At 42.4% G+C, this 21664-nt stretch overlaps 1 protein-coding gene across 1 annotated transcript in view; it reads right to left on the bottom strand.

The window, feature by feature from the left end:
- The window catches only part of TBC1D4 (TBC1 domain family member 4), a 198127-nt gene extending 178962 nt beyond the window's left edge, over positions 1 to 19165 (bottom strand). The window contains exon 1 of the mRNA XM_043477785.1: positions 17954 to 19165. Within this exon, the coding sequence (XP_043333720.1) occupies positions 17954 to 18451 (498 nt within the window). The 5' untranslated portion in view covers positions 18452 to 19165. The remainder of the gene's footprint in view (positions 1 to 17953) is intronic.
- Positions 19166 to 21664: the final 2499 nt, after the last annotated feature.

Here is a 21664-nt window from a genome sequence, read left to right as displayed (position 1 = left end):
AGCTGAGGCATTTGGGGCTGCAGCCACCACTATGGTACATGCTATCTCCTAGGCTTAAGCTAACTGAAGTTGTTTCCTGCAGTTGTCATCAAAAACCCTGGACAGACTTGGGAACACAGTGGGAGAAGAAGATGGGATGAACTGAGAGAGGAGCATTGAAACATACACACCACCATATGTAAAACAGATAACCTGTGGGAATTGGCAGTATGATACCGGGAGCCCAAACTTGGTGACAACCTAGAGGAGTGGGATGGGGTGGGAGGTGGAAGGGAGGTTCAAGAGGGAGGGGACATAGTATACCTATGGCTGATTCATGCTGATGTATGGCAGAAACCAACACAATATTGTAAAGCAATTACCTTCCAATTAAAAGTTAATTAATTTAAAAATAAAACCCCCAAAATAAAACAATAAAACCCAGTGCAGCAGCAGTCCCCAATCTTTTTGGCACCAGGCACTGGTTTCATGGAAAACAATTTTTCCAAGGACCAAGGGGAGACGGGAGAGTTTCAGGATGATTCAAGCGCATTACATTTATTAGGTTGCTGCTGTAATGACAGGAGGCGGAGCTGTAATTCGAGCAATGGGGAGGGGCTGTAAACACAGATGAAGCTTCACTCTTTAGCCCAGCACTCACCTCCTACTGAGCAGTCCAGTTCCTGGTTTGGGACCCCTGCCGTACAGGAAGGGACCTGGCACCCCCTAAAGCAGAGGCTCCCCAAATCCAAGCTGTATGTAAGTGCCAAGCTGGCTGCACCCCAGCTCCCAGTTTTGATATAGCTTTCCAAGTCTCACCCTACAGATTCTGATGCAATGTGTCTGGAGAGGGGCTCAAGAATCTAGTAGACTGTATACTTCTCTTAAACTCCCCACAAGGTTCTCGTGCACAACTGGGTTGAAAAACATCCTCAGATCACCCTTTATAACCCCTGCTGAGATTCTGATCAGACCCAATGGTGGTCAAAATGGTTGCCAGTAGTCTAGAAATCACAAATACTGATGGAAGGATGTCATCAAGAAAGGGTGTGCAAATCACTGCTAACATTCCAGCCCTCTCATTTTACAAATAAGATTTCTGACCTAAAATCTATTTCTCCCCAATTCCTCCAACCAGCCTTCTTCTCATCTGTAAATGCTAACAAACTCATCCATTAGTTTAAAAAAAAAAAGTCAGGGGACAACCCTGGTGGTCCAAGGGTTAAGACTCTGCCTTCCAATGCAGGAGGTGTAGGTTTGATCCCTGGTCAGAGAACTAAGGTCCCACATGCCATAGGGTAAGGCCAAAAATTAAAAAAAAAACAAAAACAAAAAAAACAGAGTCAGCAAACTTGGAAATCATCCTTAATTATAATCTCTACAATAAGCCTTCCTTGACCCAGCTCTTACTTTTGACCACAAGTAGAAGAAAACATGGGCTTCCCTGCTGGCTCAGTCAGTAAAGAATCCATCTGCAATGCAGGAGACACGGATTTGATCCCTGGGTCAGGAAGATCCCCTGGAGAAGGAAATGGCAATGTACTCCAGTGTTCTTGCCTGGAGAATCCCATGGACAAAGGAGCCTGGTGGGCTACAGTCCGGGGGGTCTCAAAAGAATCAGAACAACTTAGCAAGTAAACCACTACCACCATCAAAAACACAACTCAACGCACCTAAACTGAAAAAGCCTGCAAGTTGGTAGTTATCAGGCTTGTTCCTATCAAAGTTCAGGGACAGTTTTTCCCAGATGTCTCCAGAGCACTTTCTTCTGGATCACCATCACTCTGGCAGTGAAACAACAGTTCCAGTTCCAGGCTTTAACTCTGCACAAAACAACTGAGGAGAAAACTTCTCTCATCTCGCCCTGGCACAAACGGGTGCATTCCTTGGGCCCACTGGGTCTCCAGGTACAAAGCTTATAAATTGGCTTTGGACCTGCGTTAGTTGCTTAGTCATGTCCGACTCTTTGTGACCCCATGGTCTGTAGCCCATGAGGCTCCTCTGTCCATGGAATTCTCCAGGCAAGAATTCTGGAGCGGATAGCCATTCCCTTCTCCAGGGACTAGATTCCTGGACAAATCCTAGAGCTGCAGAGGAGACCAGCCTTCTGTAGCATATGGGCTGAGTGGCAGAGGGAGAGATAGCTTAAGAAAATTGTAAGATTTGATTAGGAAAAGAGAGCTGGAGACTCTACTTCACAACCCAGTCTAAAGTTTCCCCCTTTTATTCCTTCATAGCCTCCATCACCTTTGAAACTGGACACTAGTAGACACGGAACTAACATTTACAGAGTACTTTGAGGTGGCATTGTTTTAAACAGTGTATATCAATGGACTCACTTAACTTTCACAACAACGCTACGCTTTCCACGTTACAGATGAGGAGACCAAGATACAGAGAGAGGCAGGAACTTCCCCAGAGCATGGAGCCCAACGACGGTAGAGCTTGAGTCTCAGTGATCAGACTCCAGACGCCAGGCGCTCAGCTACTACAATGTGCTATTCTCTTTAGTCACAGTTTTGTCTGACTCCTCCACAAAACTCTAAGAAACATGAAGCAGGGAATGTGTTTATTTTATATAGATCAGTCTCAATGGAGGGCCAGAAACACAGGAAACATTCAATTCCCCTGATAACTGAACAAATGAATAGATGTTGAAAGAATGAGTAAATGAGTGAATGAGGTGATGAACAAAAGAACTAGTGGTAAAGTCATGATCCAGATTAACAGAGGGCTTCCCTGGTGGCTCAGATAGTATCTGAGCCTACAATGCAGGAGACCTGGGTTCGATCCTTGAGTTGGAAAGATCCTTTGGAGAAGGGAATGGCAACCCATTCTAGTATTCTTGCCTGGAGAATTCCATGGACAGAGGAGCTTGGCAGGCTACAGTCCATGGGGTCACAGAGAGTTGGACATGACTGAGTGACTGAGACTAACTAACTAACTAGATTAACAGAGTGTTCATGCTACATGATTAATCACAGAAGAGTGGAGCCCAGAGCTTTAATTTCCTGGGTCCAATCTGCCTTCTCTAGTTGTAGGTCTGTTATCTCTGTTCCACATGGTCACACCTGCCAAGTCAATAACCTTTTCTTCTTTGCAAAGTCACCAAACAGCAAATGAAAACTCCAGTAGGAGACAGTCACTTCTTTTGAGAGAGATCATATGTGAACATGTCCAAAATAGAGAATGATTTGAGTAAAGGATGGGATTTTTCCCCCGTTTAGCCTACTCGCATTAGACAAACACTTTGTTCATTAAGAGTGAGACCTCCAAACTGAGAACATATACAAAGTCCTTTGTAGTATCAGGTACTAAGGACATTTAAACATTTTTTAAGTCAATAATTTTAGTAAGGTAATGAAAGTCTCCACTTGATTTAGGGAGACCTGAGTATCTGCAGACCATTTGTTTTAACTCCTTTTCATGGTGACAGCATGACATTTAAAAATAATTCATCTGGAAAGTGTAAACAGATAAGAAAAAATTATAGGGCATACACATGTCAGTTCCCACTGTCAATGTCCAGAAATGATTCCACTCAAAAAAAAAAAAGAAAATCACAGCCTGATCACAGCAAACAAGGTCTCCAGAGAGACAATAAATTGGTACAACCACATCCACACAAAAGCTATCCACCTTCCTGGTTCCTAAGTAAATGGGGGTAACATGAACAGGGTAAAAGGAATCCACTGCCAACAAGCACCAGCCTTCAAGCTTAGTATGTACATTACAGCCTCTCCTTCCTCAGAATAGGCTTGTGAGTTTTTCTTCCACTCTGGGAGCAAAGAAAAACAACATGCTAAATAGGCAAACCTGCTATTAAACTATTTACATGTTTGCCTTTTGCCATAATAAGCAGCTACATGTGCTATCTTGAAAAGGGGCACCATCAGCGACTTCCCTGGTGGTCCAGTAGTTAAGACACTGCACTTCCACTGCAGGGGGCATGGTTTCAATCCCTGGTCAGGGAACTAAGATCCCACAGTTAAAAAAGTAGAAAAAGCAAAATGCACCATCAGCAATATCTATGTCTTAAAGCCAAGCCTACTAATGACGAGTTGGCTTTCAAAGATCATTTCCATCACTTTAAAAAAGGGAAATGACAAAACAGAGATGCTCATTCAGTAAATACACAGGGCTCCATCAATGAAGCAGAGGCATCTCCTACCCCATACAAGGGACCAAATGTTCAAAAAAATGCAGAGATGCTCATGGGTGGACAGATTATGCCTGAAGGCGAAAAAGGAATGAGGAGAATATGTCCTTTCTGAGGAAGAGAAGAGACGGGCATCTCTATAAAGGTAAATAACTTTGGCACTTTTTAATTTTTCCTGGAAAAATAAGATCATCTTTCCTTGTGTCATTTTTTTTCTTTCTTTAAAGTTGACCTGCAATCCATGGAGATACAGCTGCCAAGCATGAATACTACCTTATGTGCAGGTTGGTACATGCCTAAGAGGCCACTGAAAACTAAAACTAACCTATCAACTGCTCTTATTACAAACAGTAGACAAAAAGAATAAAAAGGAAGTAAATAGACAAACAAACCAAAAAACACTCTGTCACAAGGGCATGCTGTTTAAGCAAATAAAGAAATCCAGAATACAAATCATACATTTTATTATTGGTCAACAGTTAACCGTGGACATGGGCCATATTTTTTTCTTTCCCATCCCTGGTTACCCTGGTGTCTTCTTGCCATTCATTCACTTACCATTTTTGACTTAAAAAAAAATTTTTTTTGAGACACCTCTTAAGCACTTTCCTGCCCCATTAAGGATAAGGTTTAAAAGGTCTGTTTTAGATTTGGGAGTAAAACACAGAAGCCATTCAAAGTATTTGGAAAATAAATAGCCTTCCAAATGAAACCTTATTTCCAAGGAGAAGCCTAAATAACATCTGAACTGAAACTAAAATATATCCAAATCTTGCAAGGGTATATTCACAACACCACTCTTGCTGATCATCTTCCAGGTGCCTGAATGTTTAATTCATGTTATTCAAAGAAAAGGCTATGAAAACTCCTGTTTTCATGTTGGCAGCCTCACTAAACTTCCTGTTTTGATATGGGAGGGGAAAGGTCTATCTCAAATGAGTTTACAATTTTGTTTTCAGAAACTGCATAATTTACTTACTTTAAAAATATCTGCTTAAACCACATTTAATACTGCAAGCAGATGATGTCTTTAAAATTATAAGTATTCATAAAAAATAATATTGTGCAACCAATAACATCAACACTTCTTAAAGAAAAGCAACAAGTATGAGAGCACATGCATATTACTGCCAGTAGACTTTAAGTTCTCACCAGTGGGTTTAAATTTCTTGACGGTAGGGGCCAATTCTTACTCTGCTTAATTTCAATTTGTTAGCAGGAAATTTTACTATAGGACTAGATCTGAGGATACAACCATGACCAGACAAGATTGCTATCTCTTTGGAGCTTACATTCTGGAGGTGGTGACAGTATTCTGAGAAAGAGTTTTTAAAATTAATTTTAAATGTGTGAGTGCCAAAAGGAAAACAAATAAAGGGCTGAGAGAGAAGTGAAAAATTGAGATATCTACGACTTTATTAGATAGAGCATTGTCAGAGGCCAATCTGAGGATGTGTTATTTATGAGTCAAGCAAAGAACTGAAACCTGAGAATGGCTGAGAATGGAAACCACACTTGCGAAGACTGAAGTGATCTCAGTCGGACTTGGCTAGGGATGACGAAGATGCAGGGAGCACGTGGAGAGGAGCAGTCCAAGAGGAGACTGAGGGGGGCGGCCAGGGAGCAGGGCGATGAAGGGGCGGAGCCATGCAGGGTCACATGAGAAGAATTTGGATATTACTCCGAGCACAAAGGGAATCTGCTCTGGTGTGAGATTCCACTGAAGAAGGGGCTGATAAGAGAGCAAGAGGAGAGCAGGGAGAATAGTTGAGAGGAGTCTAATAGTCCCAGAAAGACCTGATGAGAATTAGACCCAGGCGGTGGCAGCGGTCTTGGAAAGACATGGACATACTAAAAACTAAGTTTTGGACTTCCCTCGCAGTCCAATGGTTGGCTCTGGGCTTCCACTGCAGAGGACACAGTTCCATCCCTGGTCAGGGAGCTAAGATCTCACATGCCCTGTGCAGCCAAAAATTAAAAATAAAAGTCAGTGTTGAAAGCAGAGTCAACACAATGACTTCCTTCAATGAGGACTGTCCTCCATGAGGACTGTACTTGGGAAGTGAAAACTAGGACTCAAATATAATTCCTAGGCTATAAACATCACCAACTGCATATTCACATGCAGATGTCAAGTAACATGCAAGTGCTGAACGAAGCTGGCCCTCTGAGGAGAGGGCTGAGCTATACGGACACATTTAAGGGCCATCAATAAAAAATGTACAAAGTGGGCTTCAGAAAGGGAATGAGGTTCGGAAATCCAGATCTGCTGCTACTGCTGGCTTGCATCCTTCGGAGAATTACTGACTTAGTTTTCTCATCTATTAAATGGAGATAAAAAGACCTATTTTTAACAGGATTGCTAGAGAAGGGGTCAGCAAACATTTCCTATAAAATGTCAGATAATAAAAACCTGGGACTTAGTGATCATATGGTCTCTGTCAAAAACACTCAGTACTGTCACTGCAGAATGAAAGCAGCCCTAAACAATATGCAAATAGATGGGGGGGGGGGCCTGTTCACATAAAACTGTGTTTACAAAAACAAAGGGAAGAGTGTGTCAGCCCCCAGTCTACAGCTGCGGTTGTCAGAATGTGGTTCTGCACCAGAAGCATCAGTATCACGGGGAATTAGAAATGCAAATTCTGGCCACACCCCAGACTCACTGAATCAGAAACTCTGGGGATGCAGGTCCAGCAATCAGCATGAAAATGAATCCTCCAGGTGATGCATGCTAAAGTTTGAGACCCTCTAGTCAAGAAAACAAACATGTTTGTATCCTGCTGCTGTGTGAAAACTGTATGCATCTTAATTATGTTGAATTGGTTCACAGTGCTTTTCAGGTCTACTATACCTACTACTTTTCTGTCTGCGCATTCTATTAATTTTTGAGTTTGATATTGAAACTCCAACTAAAAAAATCTTAATTTGTCTACTTAAAAAATAATTGTATTATATAGTGGAACTATATGTAACTTGGCTCTGTATTTTCCAAGTCTACCATTAAATGTGCTATCATACTTTCACAATTTAAAAAGTAAAAAAGAAAGGAAAAAAAAGAAAGGTTGAAAAAGAAACTAAATACATATATACTGCTTAGAGCTAATATTATCATGAATGTATATCTATTATTTTTTAACCTGGTTCCTAGAAGCTTAGAGCATCCTTTCTAAAGATAGAATCAAATGCTGGATAATTGTGGTGGATCAAGCAAAAGAGAGATAACAAACTCTGTTAAACTACAAGATGGGCTTAGGTATGAATAGTGGAGAAACTGAAGATTTTTTTTAATATACTTTTATTCCGAAGAATTTCAATACTACCTCATAGATTAATTAAGCTAGATTTAACTTAGTCATGTTCATACTCCAGTTATTAAAATGAACAATATAATTTCAACATATCTTCATCCTAACTTCCAACAGAAATGAAGGTTTAATATCAATTAACTTCCAGATCCCACATGTCATACTAGTTATTGGTTAGAGGTTTATTGCTATAACTAACACACTTTTTTAAAGTAACATAGAGCAGGCAATTTTATCAAATGCCATTATTATTTTAACAGAACAATTTGGCCATTTGAATTGAGGATCAATGGAGGAAGTTAAAATATAAAGGGCTGTCGAAAAATAAAATATAACACCACCCACTTTCATATTGCTTTACCAGTACTATTAGAAACTAGACAGAAATCTAGTTTCCTAAATTCAGCCTATTGAATCTTCCTCAAAAAAAAAAAAATAAATAAAAAATAAAAAAATAAAAAATGAATCTTCCTCAAATTAGATACAGAATTATGGGTAAATATAGAGGGATCGTGCCTACTACCTATCACCATTAGGCTATGTTCCTGCCAGTAGATCTTAGCAAAATTCCATATGAAAACCAAAATAAAATCAGTAAATAATGGCTAACAGCTTTGGAGGGAAACAACAGGAAGGGGTAAGGACCAGACAACCAGATCATCCCTCAGAAGGGGGAAGACCAGCTTCCAAAAGTGGAAAGAAATTCAATCAAGCAGGCAGTGCACAATATTTAAAGAGTCCAACAATAGACCCTGGGTAGTCTCCAAAGCGGAGGATGCAGCACATGCAACGCAGAGTAATGGGGTATCCCACCAGGCATAAAGAATGTGCGTGCATGTTAATTGCTTAAGTCCTGTCCGACTCTTTGACTCCTCTGTCCATGGGATTCTCCAGGCAAGAGAAGTTGCCTTGCCTGGAGTGGGTTGCCATGCCCTCCTCCAGATCTTCCCAACCCAGGGATCAAAACCACATCTCTTACATCTCCTGCATTGGCAGGCAGGTTGTTTACCACTAGGAAGCCCAGTATTAAGAATGTGTCACTGGAAATCTAAGGAACAGAAATATTTGTAGAATCAAGCAGGAAAGCCATCAGTTTAATTTCAGGTAAACTCAAGAAAATCCCTCGAGCTGCCAAGATAATGAGAATTAAATGGCTGAAATCAGGGCAAGAGGTGAACTGAAAAAACTGGGAGCTGTCTGAGGCCAGAAGACAGATTTGCTTATTGCTTTGTAAAACCCTAAGCCATCAATGTATCTGTCCACATTGTATAACCTATTATGGAAAATGTGAATGAAGATACAATTGTGAGATATAAAATATTACTTGATTTGCTCAACCAGAAATCAGATTTGACTTGCAATCTGAAACTGATTTCAAACTACTCAGAAGTTATATAATAGTACAAAGTTCCAATGTTCTAACTTTGACAATTTTAGAAATTCCTGTAAAAATTCTCAAGAGTTCCAAAGTGAGGACTATCCAACTAGTTAAGGGCATCCACAAAATAAAAGATCTGAAGCAGCAAATTCAGGCTTCTATATTTAACCAGGAAGATCCCATTACTAGGAGATCCTCTTTCCAACCCAACCTCTTACAAGAAATGAAACTTGGAAAGGATCAGTAATTTGGAGAATACCTCTGTATCTTTTTTGTAGAGCTGCAAAAACCTGTGTTAAGATGATCTGAAATTAAACCCACCAAAATTTTAATCTCACACTTTTTTCCCTCTCTGTCATAGGATCATAGATGATTAGAGTCATATTAAATAACACCCGAAAGTTTAAGCCAGTTTACTGAACTTACTGTTGGTTGTTAGAATACTTTTGAAGATAATTAAGATGTTAACATAATTATTTTACTGTTACTTTAAACATGTTCATAAAAATCTAGACATAAACTTTAGATACTTATAGCTCTAGCTTTTAAACAATTTTCAAACCAAAGCCAACTTAGAAAATACCCACGAACACAAGTATAAAACCAGTAACAATTACACTAATGAGCTAAATTCAATGTGATGAACGATGTTCTTTTCCCAAACACATGCCTGGGGCACTGGCTGCCGCAGCACGGGTTCAGCAGGCTGATGGTACTGTGGACCCGGGAATGCATTTTTGAACCACCTTTCCCGACTTGAGCTCCTGCAAAACCATATATCAGCCCATCAGGTCACTGGGAGTAATGTAACCTTAAAATTTACATATTATTTCCCTTTAACCCAAGGTAATTAAAATAGCGCAACTTGATACCAATATTTTTTGCTTTATTGCATATGTTTTATAATGATGGTAAGATGCACTACTTTTATATTTTATAATTTCACACTTTATAATTATATACTTTGACATTACAATACATTTTTATAATTTATACTTTCTACTTTGTTAAACTTTACAATATTTATATCCTTTATGGGTCAATAAAACAAATGCATGGTTGTACCCATTCTTAAATACATAGCCTAAAGACTTTTTATTCTAAACTAAAGTAGTTATCAGGGCTATCCTGGTGGCTCAGACAGCAAAGAATCTGCCTGCAGTGCAGGAGACCCAGGTTCAATTCCTGGGTTGGAAAGATCCCCTTGAAAAGGAAATGGCAACCCACTCCAGTATTCTTGCCTATAGAATTCCAAGGACAGAGGAGCCTGGTGGGCTACAGTCCATGGGGTTCCAAAGAGTAGGACATGACTGAGCGACTAACACTTCCCATCAAAGTCATTACAAAGGTTCCAAACAAGACTCTCACAGTTCACTTCCCTGCCACTCCTAAAGACACCATGTAAAAGACTAGAGTTCAGCTTCACCAGTCTAACAAATCATACAGACTTTTCACTTTCCATTAAAACAAAAATACACACTGGCAAAACTATATCCAAGCATGCATTCAGCATTTCATTATTATTTTACAAATTTAATGAGTACATTTAAATGTGGAGATTTTTAATTAAAAAGTTGGGGGGGGGGATGGACAAACACTGCATGATCTCACTTATACATGGAACTTAAAAAGTCAGACTCATAAATGCAGAGAGTAAAATAGTGGTTGCCAGAGGCAGGGGGATGGGAGACATGGGGAGATGTTGGTCAAAAGAAACAAATTTCAATTATGCAGGATGAGAAAGTTCTGAACATCTAATAGACAGCATGGTGACTACAGTTAATAATACTATATTGTATACTTGAAATTTGCCAAAAGAGTAGATCTTAAGTTTTCTCACCATAAACACACACAGAGAAAACAATACCTATCTAAGTTGATGGATATGTTAATTAGCTTGATGTGGTAATCCTTCCATTTGATATGTATATCAAAACACTATAATATACCTTTAAATATGTACAATTTTTGATGGTAAAGAATCTGCCTGCAATGCAGAAGACCCGGTTTGATCTCTGGGTCTGGAAGATCCCCTGGAGAAGGGAATGGTAACCCACTGCAGTATTCTTGACTAGAGAATTCCATGGACAGAGGAGCCTGGCAGGACCATGGGGTCACAAAGTCAGACACAACTAAGCAACTAACACACTTTCACTTGTTAATTATACTTCAAGAAAACTGGAAAACAAAATAAAAAATAAAATAAAATGACTTTATTTTTTTTTTAAAAATGGGGTTCATCGCAGCACTGTTTATAATAGCCAGGACATGGAAGCAACCTAAATGCCCATCAGCAGACGAATGGATAAGGAAGCTGTGGTATACATACACCATGGAATATTACTCAGCCATTAAAAATAATTCATTTAAACCAGTTCTAATGAGATGGATGAAACTGGAGCCCATTATACAGAGTGAAGTAAGCCAGAAAGATAAAGACCAATACAGTACACTAATGCATATATATGGAATTTAGAAACATGGTAACGATAACCCTATATGCAAAACAGAAAAAGAGACACAGATGTACAGAACAGACTTTTGGACTCTGTGGGAGAAGGCGAGGGTGGGATGTTTTGAGAGAACAGCATCAAAACATGAATATTATCAAGGGTGAAACAGATCACCAGCCCAGGTTGGATGCATGAGACAAGTTCTCGGGGCTGGTGCACTGGGAAGACCCAGAGGGATGGGGTGGGGAGGGAGGTGGGAGAGGGGATCAGGATGGGAAACACATGTAAATCCATGGCTGATTCATGTCAATGTATGGCAAAAAACACCACAATATTGTAAAGTAATTAGCCTCCAACTAATAAAAATAAATGGAAATAAATAAATAATTTTTTTTAAAATGGGGAAAAACTGATAGCATAAAGCTTCTTATCACTAACAACAAAAACCAGATTTTTAGAGTAGCAGATAAGAGAACTATTCATGCAGACTGGAAACTGCTTCTACCATTACAAGCTTTGTGTCTTTAGGGAAATATTTAAACTTTCTTTAGCTTAGTTTTCTCATCTGTAAAATGGGAGGAAGACTGGTGCACACTTTACACTGTTATTGTGAAGATAAAATGTGATAACCTAGGACAAGCACTAAAGGCAGTAATATCATCCAGCAAGAGCTCAACAAAGGTTAGCTTTTAAGCATTAAAAAGCTATTTAGATAGACATACTATGGTGTATGTTAGTAATCACATTACACCCTTAAAGTAACAAGCCAATGGCATGCTTGGTTGATGCCTCCCAATGAATTACTAAATTTGTGTTAATATTTTATATAGACCATAATTCAAGCAAAATCCTTTATCTGGTCAATGATTCTGAATGTACTACAAAATTAGTTTACAATTGATCTGTCCCTCATTTTACAGGGGGATATATCTAAGTAAAAACATGGCATGTGGTGGTGCATGTCCAGTGTGTCCAGCTCTGGGCGACCACGTGGACTGTAGCCCGCCAGGCTCCTCTGTCCATGGGGATTCTCCAGGCAAGAATACTGGAGTGGGTTGCCATGCCCTCCCCAGGGGATCTTCCCAACCCAGGGATTGAACCTGTGTCTCTTACGTCTCCTACATTGGCTGGCGGGTTCCTTACCACCAGCGCCACCTGGGAAGCCACAACAGCATGGCAACACAGCCCAAAAGAAATGGGCATCTAAAATCACTGTCTAGATGATTTTAACAAAACAAACAAAAGCCGTGAGATTTTAAAAAGAAAAAGAAGAAGGAGGAGGAGGAAGGAGAAGGAGAGAAAAGAAAAGTTTGCAATAGTCACTCAGAGCCGTCATAATCTTTTTCACCAAATTGTCAATTCTATTTCTTCTTGCCTGATTTTTTTCTTATTAGACAGTATATTAAACATACTGATGTTTTCTCATGTTAGTCCTGCAGATTTAAATAAATAAAGCTTTGATTTTTTCAAAAATTTATCATAATTGAACATTAGAATATATTCCTTATAAATTGATTATGCCATCTGAAGAACCTAAAACTTTGGCTTGAAAGGTAATGTTTTCAATAAACATATGGCTAGTCTCAGCATGTCTGGCAGAATAATGTCTATCTAGCAAAGAAAATATGCAAAGCTATTAAGCTATAAAATGAAGAGTTTCTTAAAAATCTGCTATAGATATTATTCCTCCCCACATTTACCATGAACTTCAAGTGTGAAAACAGCTGCAAAAATAACCAAGAAAATAGAAGGGATTATATACCCAACCAGATGAACAGAATCATTGAGGGCAGTGGGTCTCAAACTGTGGTCCCCAGACCAGAAGTCTGAACATCATCAGAGAACTTGATAACATCAGAAACTGAGGGTGGGGGCCACCAGTCTCTTTGAACAAGCTCACCAGGTGATTCTGCCACACACTCAAGTTTGAGAACCTCTGGTTTATGATAAACAAGCCTTGATACCAAACACCACCATCTTCAATATAACACGCCACTCACAAGTGGGAATCTCTGGGTATGAATCTATCCCCTAGATATTGTAGTCAGGATCCTACGACAAAGCCAAGGCAGATTAGATCCACCTCAGATTAGAAAGGGAGAGAACAAAAAAAGTGACCACAGCAAATAGGAGGGAAGAGATCAACCTGTCTAGAATACCACAAAGAACTTGGAAAGCATAGAGAGAAATGTGAAAATTTCCAGATTTCTATTTCTCTGGTTTCCTTGCTTGTATATTCCCAGAGCCACTGATCCTCAACTCTGACAACATTAAAAAATGATCTTTTGAAAATATATGGGTGAAAATTGGTTATCTGAGTAAAGTTCAGAAAATACCAAATATTTTAAAAGAAGCAAAAAACCCACAGGCTTAGAGAATTTAGAGTTGAAAATAAACCATATCGAGTTCACTTTTTAATTTTAAGAACACAATTTGTAAAATCTCTTTGAAAGTACATTCTTGTGAGCTTCAAGGAACATATACACAAACGAAATCAATGAAAATTACAGCAATCATGTTTTTGTTTTAAATGACTACTCATTCTATAAACTGAAACATATGCTGTTGAGTCTCATGCAATGATAACATGTAATCTCTAACAAGCGTTATGAACACTAATAATTCTTATTTTTAATATCACAAAAATATATATATATAACATAAAACAAGTTCTGCTTTTCAATGGGGAAATGGAGATAATGCTAAATATGTAGTATTTTCTGAATGCTACATTCAGGCTCTTTCTGAAAGTAGATAAAGTACTTTGAAGAATATTAGTGACCTTCCCAAGATTTTAGGTATAGAATCAGAGATTCTTGGTTTCTCCAACCAGTTTTAAGTCTACGACTCAATTTATGCCAGTGCAATTGTTTTTTAAGTTTTGCAGAGTTAAGCACTTTTCAAATATTCAACCTTGGCTGATGCATGCTGACTGACATTCCTACCATGCAAGACTACACAGGCTTGAATACATGGGAAGCAATCTGTATTGGCATATATTTGAACTGGAACTAGTTCACTTGCTCCCAGCCCACACCTCTCTTTGCACCTGGGAGACACAGCTCTGCATCAGAGCATGATGGCAGAGCACTCCTCCAGGCTGACTAAGGTTTAACATCCTTAGGCTGACTCTTATCCACCAGGAAGGTGTGGGGCCAGAGGGCACATCACTACGGCAACTCCCCACAACAGACCCAAGCTACTCGCATACACAGAGCACTCCCATTTTGAGGACACATAGAGATCCACCCCCCAAAAGATGTGTGCGTAGATATGCTGCAAAACATCATCATTTTATATACAGAAACCATTATCCTCCATTTCAGTGACTTGGCAGAAACACAAACTTTTCCATTTACCTATGGTCATCTATATTCCTGTTTGCCCTAAACGGTCCAGTTTTATAGTTGTTATGCTGGTGTAAGTTTAACGATGCCTCCTTTCCCATAAAAATTGTCCTGCATTAAACAATAAGTTATATGGTCATCCAACAGACAAGTCTATTTCAGAAAAGGGACATGCAAGAGAGACAAAGCAGAGGCTAGTTTACTTGGAGATGTTTGCAGGACTTCTGCTCCAGGCTACCTTCAATATGTTGTTCAGGGACTGTAGAAAATACTTAGGAGATTTAGCCATAATCTTAAAGTCCAACTAAATAATTCTCTGGGGTTTCCGGATGGCTTAGTGGTAAAGAACCCGCCTGCCAATGCAGGAGTTGCAGGTCCAAACCCTGGGTTGGGAAGCTCCCCTGGAGAAAGAAATGGCAACCCACTCCAGTAGTCTTGCCTGGTAAATCCCATGGACAGAGGAGCCTGGCGGGCTACAGTCCATGGGGTCGCAAAAGAGTCAGAGATGGTTTAGCGACTAAACAAGAACAAATAAGTCTCTACTTCAAATGTAGGATTCAGTGGCAAGGCAAACAGCAACTTTTCTTCCTTCTCATTTCATAGGTGCTCAGAAAAATCCAGAGATTCTACCCTATATGAGATATACTGCTGGATGGAAATAATGTGATGAATTCATCCAAACAAGTTCAACTGCGGAATCATCACTACTGGGAATCTAACTTATAAATTCTGCCTTCCAAATCATTCTAACTCTCCTCACTATTTCAAAAGGAAATGTGACAAAGAGCACACGGTATCTAATGACTGCACTTGGCCACTCAACAAATATTTATGCCCAAGATCAAAAGTGGCCGTCCTTAGATCTCTGAAGCCAAACTTCAGATGTGTTTTGTTTAGCCCAGATAGGATTCTTAAATGTTTAAAATACTGGCTAATACTTTAAAATGTGGGCTCAAAGTAAAAATCCAAATTTTCATTTTCCCTTTAGAAATCAGAAGTTTGGTCAACACTGGGCTTATATTCTGTTAATGTAATTTCCATCTGGAACTGAGGAGCACCTCGGGAAAGAACTTCCCTACTTAGTCCTCCATGGACCTCACTCAACCATCCGCCCAGCCGTTGAGGTTTGTAACCCTTGATTTATGGCTGGAAAGAATTCTTAAGTAGACAACATCTGGCCTTTCAAATTAATGATCCTCTGCCAGGGGCTCTCTAGGTTTGGGGCAAATAGGAATCTACATCTTTAGATCAAAGACTCAACAAGGAAATGACAATAAACAGGAAAAATTTGTTTCTTCTTTTATCAAAAAGCCATTTGGCTTCCACTGCTCCTACATAGCAGGTACATAAGCTTACACATGCTATTATTTGTAAAGTGACAGCACATTCAGCCTCTCAAATCTAAATACAAAAAGGAAGGTAAATAAAATGGGATATTTTAATTGAACTTCAATGAGTCCAGGGAAAACTAAACAGCTACTGTTGAGAATTTAAGGTGCTGTAACCCAGAGACAAACTTTGACCATCAGTGAAATTAGCAATGATGTGTCATGCTTCAGACCTGAAGAAAAGAACCATCAAGAATCTTGAAACATTCCTTAAAGTCCTAGAAAAATGCCACTACTTCCATCTTACTCAAAGAACCCAAAAATCTTAAAACAATAAAGATAGTGATAAATACAATACTACAACAGTGGAAATAAAGAACATGCTGCCCTCCAACTTCAACATAGCTGACAGCTAAAAATAAATTTTGAACAGATAAGTATGAAATGAAATTCATTTTAATCATGGTTAGGATTCTGAGATCATCTGTAATAAGGTATTTTACCATAATGTAACAGAGGTCCCACAAATCAAAATTGCTCTCTTCACACTGGGAGTTCTGAGCATATTAAATAGCTTACAAAGTAACTGATGGAATCAGAAGATATTGAACTTTTATTTTCTTCAGCTGAACTATAGGCCTTTTGTGGAAAGCTATTAAACAGTCTTTCTGTTACAGATACTGCTGCTGTTGCTGCTAAGTTGATTGAGTCCTGAGGACTCTGTGCGACCCCATAGACGGCAGCCCACCAGGCTCCTCTGTCCCTGGGATTCTCCAGGCAAGAATACTGGAGTGGGTTGCCATTTCCTTCTCCGTTACAGATACTACATAACATGATACTAGAATATATGAATTTTCAAAAATTAAAGCCTTACTTATAGAATGTTTTTCTCGTCTATTAATTGGCCAGCTGCTAAAGAAACTGGCCACATAGTACAACTGAGACTTTATTGATTTATATTTAGACATCACTATTTTCCCAAAGAATCTAAAGTACTTTACCCAAACAAATAACTCAAAAATAACAGCATCTCAGGGACTTTTGACACGGTAAAAAAAAAAACAAAAAAAAACTCCTTACACATTTTTTTTAAAGGAGGGGAGGGGGTGCTGTTTTTCAAGACACAACCAAAATGTGGTAAAGATTGTTTAAATATCTCTCTCCAGAAGAAAAAAGGGCTCTGTCCTTTTCTTAAGGAAGTAAAAATGTACTGTTTGGTAACAGGCACCTCGATTTCGTAAACTCTAGAGAAATGATATTAGAAAAGAGATTTTTCGCCTCTTCTAAGACACTGATTTTTAAATCACCCAAGTGGGTATTGGTTCTGTCTCCAATTCGTGTGTAAAAAACGGCAAAAAAAACAAAAAAACAAAAAACCACAAGTATTTTCGCTCAACATCTAAACGCGGGCTCGTATTTTGCTGACACTCAGGCAATGTCTAGTAACTTCTCCCTAAGCCCGGCTCTGAAACATCTTCCCACATCGGAGACCTGCAAGTGTTATTAGGACGAAGATGCGACCATCCAAGAGGCCAAGGTACATGACTCGACCAAGACCCAGAGTGAGTGCGGGGGCCTAAAGGAACCCAACCGTCTCCCGCGTTCACTCAAACACACACCTGCACGCACTCACACACTCGACCAAGGCCGGGCATGCCATCTCTCCAGTCACACCCCAAGACGTCGGGATCCTGCCAGGATGTGCGCTGCTCCCCGCCTCGTCCTAGCTCCTCCGCCGTCTCGAAGCCACTCAGCCTCCCTCCCCCTTCCTCGTTCCTGCAGGTCATCTGCTCCCGCCGCCCCATCCGCCCCCAAAAGCCAGCTCCCGGACTCGGGGTCGGAGCAGCGGGACCAGCAGCGCTCAAGTGCGCCACGTGGAGGGCGCGCGCCAGCAGCCGGACCAGAGCCCGTCCTTGACGCGGGGTACCGGCGCCCGCAGCCCCGCCACTCCTCCCGGGTGTGCCGGACCCTCCCCGGGGCCTCGGAGCCGCGCGGTCTTGCCTGATTGGGGTCTGCTGCGCGGAAAACGTGGCAGGCCATCTGCGACTCCGGGTCGTCGGGCTGCGCCTTGATCAGGTAAGCAAAGTAGGTGAGGTCCTGGCTGTTGTGGATGAAGCGCGAGATGTGTTGCGCCTTGTGCTCGAAGATGAACACGGCCGGGTTGGGCTGCGCGGCCGTCGGGCCGGAGCCCCCGGTGGCCCCGGCGCCCGGCGCGGGGACGCAGCGCAGGAAGGGCGCGCTGAGCACCAGAAGCACCTCGCGGGCCGCCGGCGCCCCGCAGCCGCCCGCCTCGGGCTTCTGGCTGCGCCGGCGGATCTCGGCCATGAGCCAGGGCAGCATGGGTAGCGTGGTCCTGCGGTCCAGGCACGACCCCCCCACGTACCACAGCCGGAACCTTTTGTCGCTCGGCTTCCCCGGGCCGGGCTGCGCCGGGGCGCCGGGCTCGGGCTCCAGGGGGTGCGGGAACGGCTCATCCTGAATGCAGCTGGGGGGCTCCATAACTCACTCCTCCCGAGAAGGGCACGGAGGCGGGGGGAGAGGCCCGCCGCGCCCCCCAGCCCCCTAGTTCTCGCGTTGAAGGCGCCGCGGAAACTGTGCCAACTGCGGCGCCGGGCCGTGCGCCCGCCTCGGCGCGACCCCGAACTCCGCGCCCTAGCGGCCCTGCCCCATGCGGCACTTCTCCGGGCGCGGCTCCCGGGCTTTGGCGGCGGGCACCCGGGCAGCGCCGGGCAGCAGGACTGGCTGAAGAGGGCGAGTTAAATCGCCATCCTCCTTTCTCGGGCTCGCGCGTGGGGTCAGACCTCCCCGTTCCTCGTCCGCGGCTCCGCGGGGTCCCAGGGCCCTCGCCGCCCTCTCCGGCGCTGCAGAGCCGCTGCGGCCGCCGCTCGCCGCGGGCGGGCACGGGGAGGCTGGGCGGGGAACCGGCTGTGGGCGGGCGGGAGGGTTGACTTGGGGCGGAGCTGATTCCTACCAGGGTGACCGGCTGTCACCTGGAAGGTCGGGGCCCCTGGGCTTCGGCGCGATCGGTGCTCCCGGAGGGCCTGCGAGAACTATTTCGGTGGAAAATAACAAAAACAAAACGTGGCCTCGCCGGGGCCGCTCCTCCTCCGGTCGCTGCAGCCCAGCTCGCTGCTCCTCCTCCTACTGTTCCCGTCCCTCCCTCGCTTCTTCCTTCCTTCCAGGCTGGCTGCTTCTTTAATCGGGCTGCCACCCCGCCTCCGGACGGGCGGGCGGGCGGAGAGCGTCGTCTCCGAAAGCTTATCTGAGAAGTCACCTCTTTGCCTCTTTTTCCGGCCACGGTCCCGACCGCTCCTCCAACCCGCCCCTCGGGCAGCACTCCTGCGCCCAGCGCCGGCCCTGCCCGGACCAACTCGTCCTCTCTCGGGTCGCCGAGATCTCCGTCTTCTTTTGGGCGTCTCTGCTGCCCCCTGGAGAGGGGACCACTCTCAATGGGACCCTAAGACTTTCTTTTTTTTTTTTTTAAGTAATCATATTTGCTTGGTTTCAATTCTTTCTAAAGTCTACATGATTTCTGAATCTTATTTCCTAATAATCTCAAAAAATACTGTTTTAACTCACGAAATTATGATTAATTTTTTTCCATTTCAAAAGAAATTTATTTATGATTCTTTTATTAACACACACAGGGGCTTTGGTCATCTGAACAAAGAATATTTTTTTTAAAGGAAGGTTTTTTAGGTCTTTGTTTTTCAAGGGAAATGAACACTTGTTACACGTTTGATTTTGACCTCAAGCCCTAATCAGATCTACTACCCTGGTGACCTAGAAGGAACTTTGTTGGCTCTGATACGCTTTTCCCTTTCTCAAGGCTCTCAAGGCTCTTGGTAGATTGTCTCTTTGATGCCATTCTCTTAAACCTCTCTATTGTGTGAGAATATTACAAAAGTAAAGTTTACTCCATCATTCTTTGTCCTTTAGGGTCAGGGTTGCGCTTAGTCGGTCAGTCGAGTCTGACTTTTCACAAACCCACCTGGCTCCTCTGTCCATGGGGATTCTCCAGGCAAGAATAGTGAAGTGGGTTGTTATGTCCTCCTCAAGGGAATCTTCCCAACCCAGGGATGGAACCTAGGTCTCCTGCATTGCAGGCAGATTCTTTACTGTCTGAGCTACCAGGGAAGGAGTTAAGAGAGGGTTATTGTAAGATTATATATTTGCTGCCTCCTCAACCCACTTCCCCTCACTCAAAATGCTTAAATATTATTACCCCGTATCTGTTTGGAATGGGTTGTCTAAATAAACACACCTGACAGGTTACACAGCGTGCACAGGACAATATGCCACAAAACATAGCTCTCCCTTTCTCTCACAGAGGTATTCAAGTTCCAAAATATTTTCCCACCATGTTCCCCGTCCATCTGTCTTTTGATTTTTCCCAGTCTTATCCGAAGCAGTCTCATTCCTACATTCTTCACCCACTACATCCAAGTAGGGCCTTCCACTGCATGTCTAAAGTTGGAAGATTGTGATCCCAAGTCTTCAAAATTCCAGAAAACAATCCGGTCACATGGTAACAGCAAAATACAGGCCTTGCCCAACATTTCAAAAACACCGCAAACTAACAAAAATAAACTGAAAAAAAGTTTTAAGTCCTGTTTCCCTTGTGAGAGCAGTTCCCAAACAAAAGTTATTTTTTATGAACCAAATACATTTGACAATCTACACCCATATCAAGGTCACCAATCACTGACTCTAGGGAAGATTGTGCTTGTGCCTAGTCGCTTGGTCCTGGCCAACTCTTTGGGACCCCATGGACTGTAACCTGCCAGGCTCCTCTGTCCATGGAATTTTCCAGGTAAGAATACTGGAGTGGGTTACTCCAGGGGATCTTTCCAACACAAATAGGGAACCCAGGTCTCCGCATTGTGGGTGAATTCTTTACCGTCTCAGCCACCAGGGAAGCCCAGGGGAGACTGTTGCATGAGTGAAAGAAAAATACATATAAAAACAGAATAGAGAAAATAAAGAGCTGTTTCAGTTTCCTCCAGCTGTCAACCCATTCTTACTAACTGAGTGCAGTCCAACAGCTGTAAATGTCAACCCTCCTTCAGGACAATTTGCTTTTCTCTATCTGCCAGACTAGCTGCACCAACATTCTTACTGAGTGCAGTCCATCAGCTGTGAATGTTAACTCTCCTTCAGGATAATTTGCTTTTCTCTATCTGCCAGACTAGCTGCACCAACATTCCCTTGGCATTCTCCTCTGACTTCTGGCACAACCCACACTCTCATCAGCTTCCTCACTAGGATGCTAAAGGTGATTCAAGACTTTCTCCTCTGAGGTCTCCCCCCTACGTTTTTGTTTGAATGAGTGTATTGTCCATCCAGCGGCTCAGATGGTAAAGAATATGCAGGATACCCAGGTTCAATCCCTGGGTCAGGAAGATCCCCTGGAGAAGTAAATGGCAACCCACTCCAGTATTCTTGAGAATCCTATGGACAGAGGAGCCTGGCGGGCTACAGTCCATGGGCTTGCAGAGTTGGACGTGACTGAGCAACTAACAGGCACACTTTATTGTCCATCTTGCAGCTTCCCAGGAGGCTCAGACAGTAAAGGATCTGCCTGCAATGCAGGAGACCCAGGTTTCATCCACAACTTGGTTGGTCTTCAGATATGCTCTCGAATGCTCTCAGGTGAAAGCCATGACATCCTCCAGCAGCCTGTAGATGACAAAGCAGAAAATGCTCCAAATC

This window comes from Cervus canadensis, chromosome 9, assembly GCF_019320065.1.
Source record: "Cervus canadensis isolate Bull #8, Minnesota chromosome 9, ASM1932006v1, whole genome shotgun sequence".
Taxonomy (NCBI): Eukaryota; Metazoa; Chordata; class Mammalia; order Artiodactyla; family Cervidae; genus Cervus; species Cervus canadensis.
The sequence above is the reverse complement of the archived record's forward strand: the minus strand, read 5'-3'. Positions and strand labels throughout refer to the sequence as shown.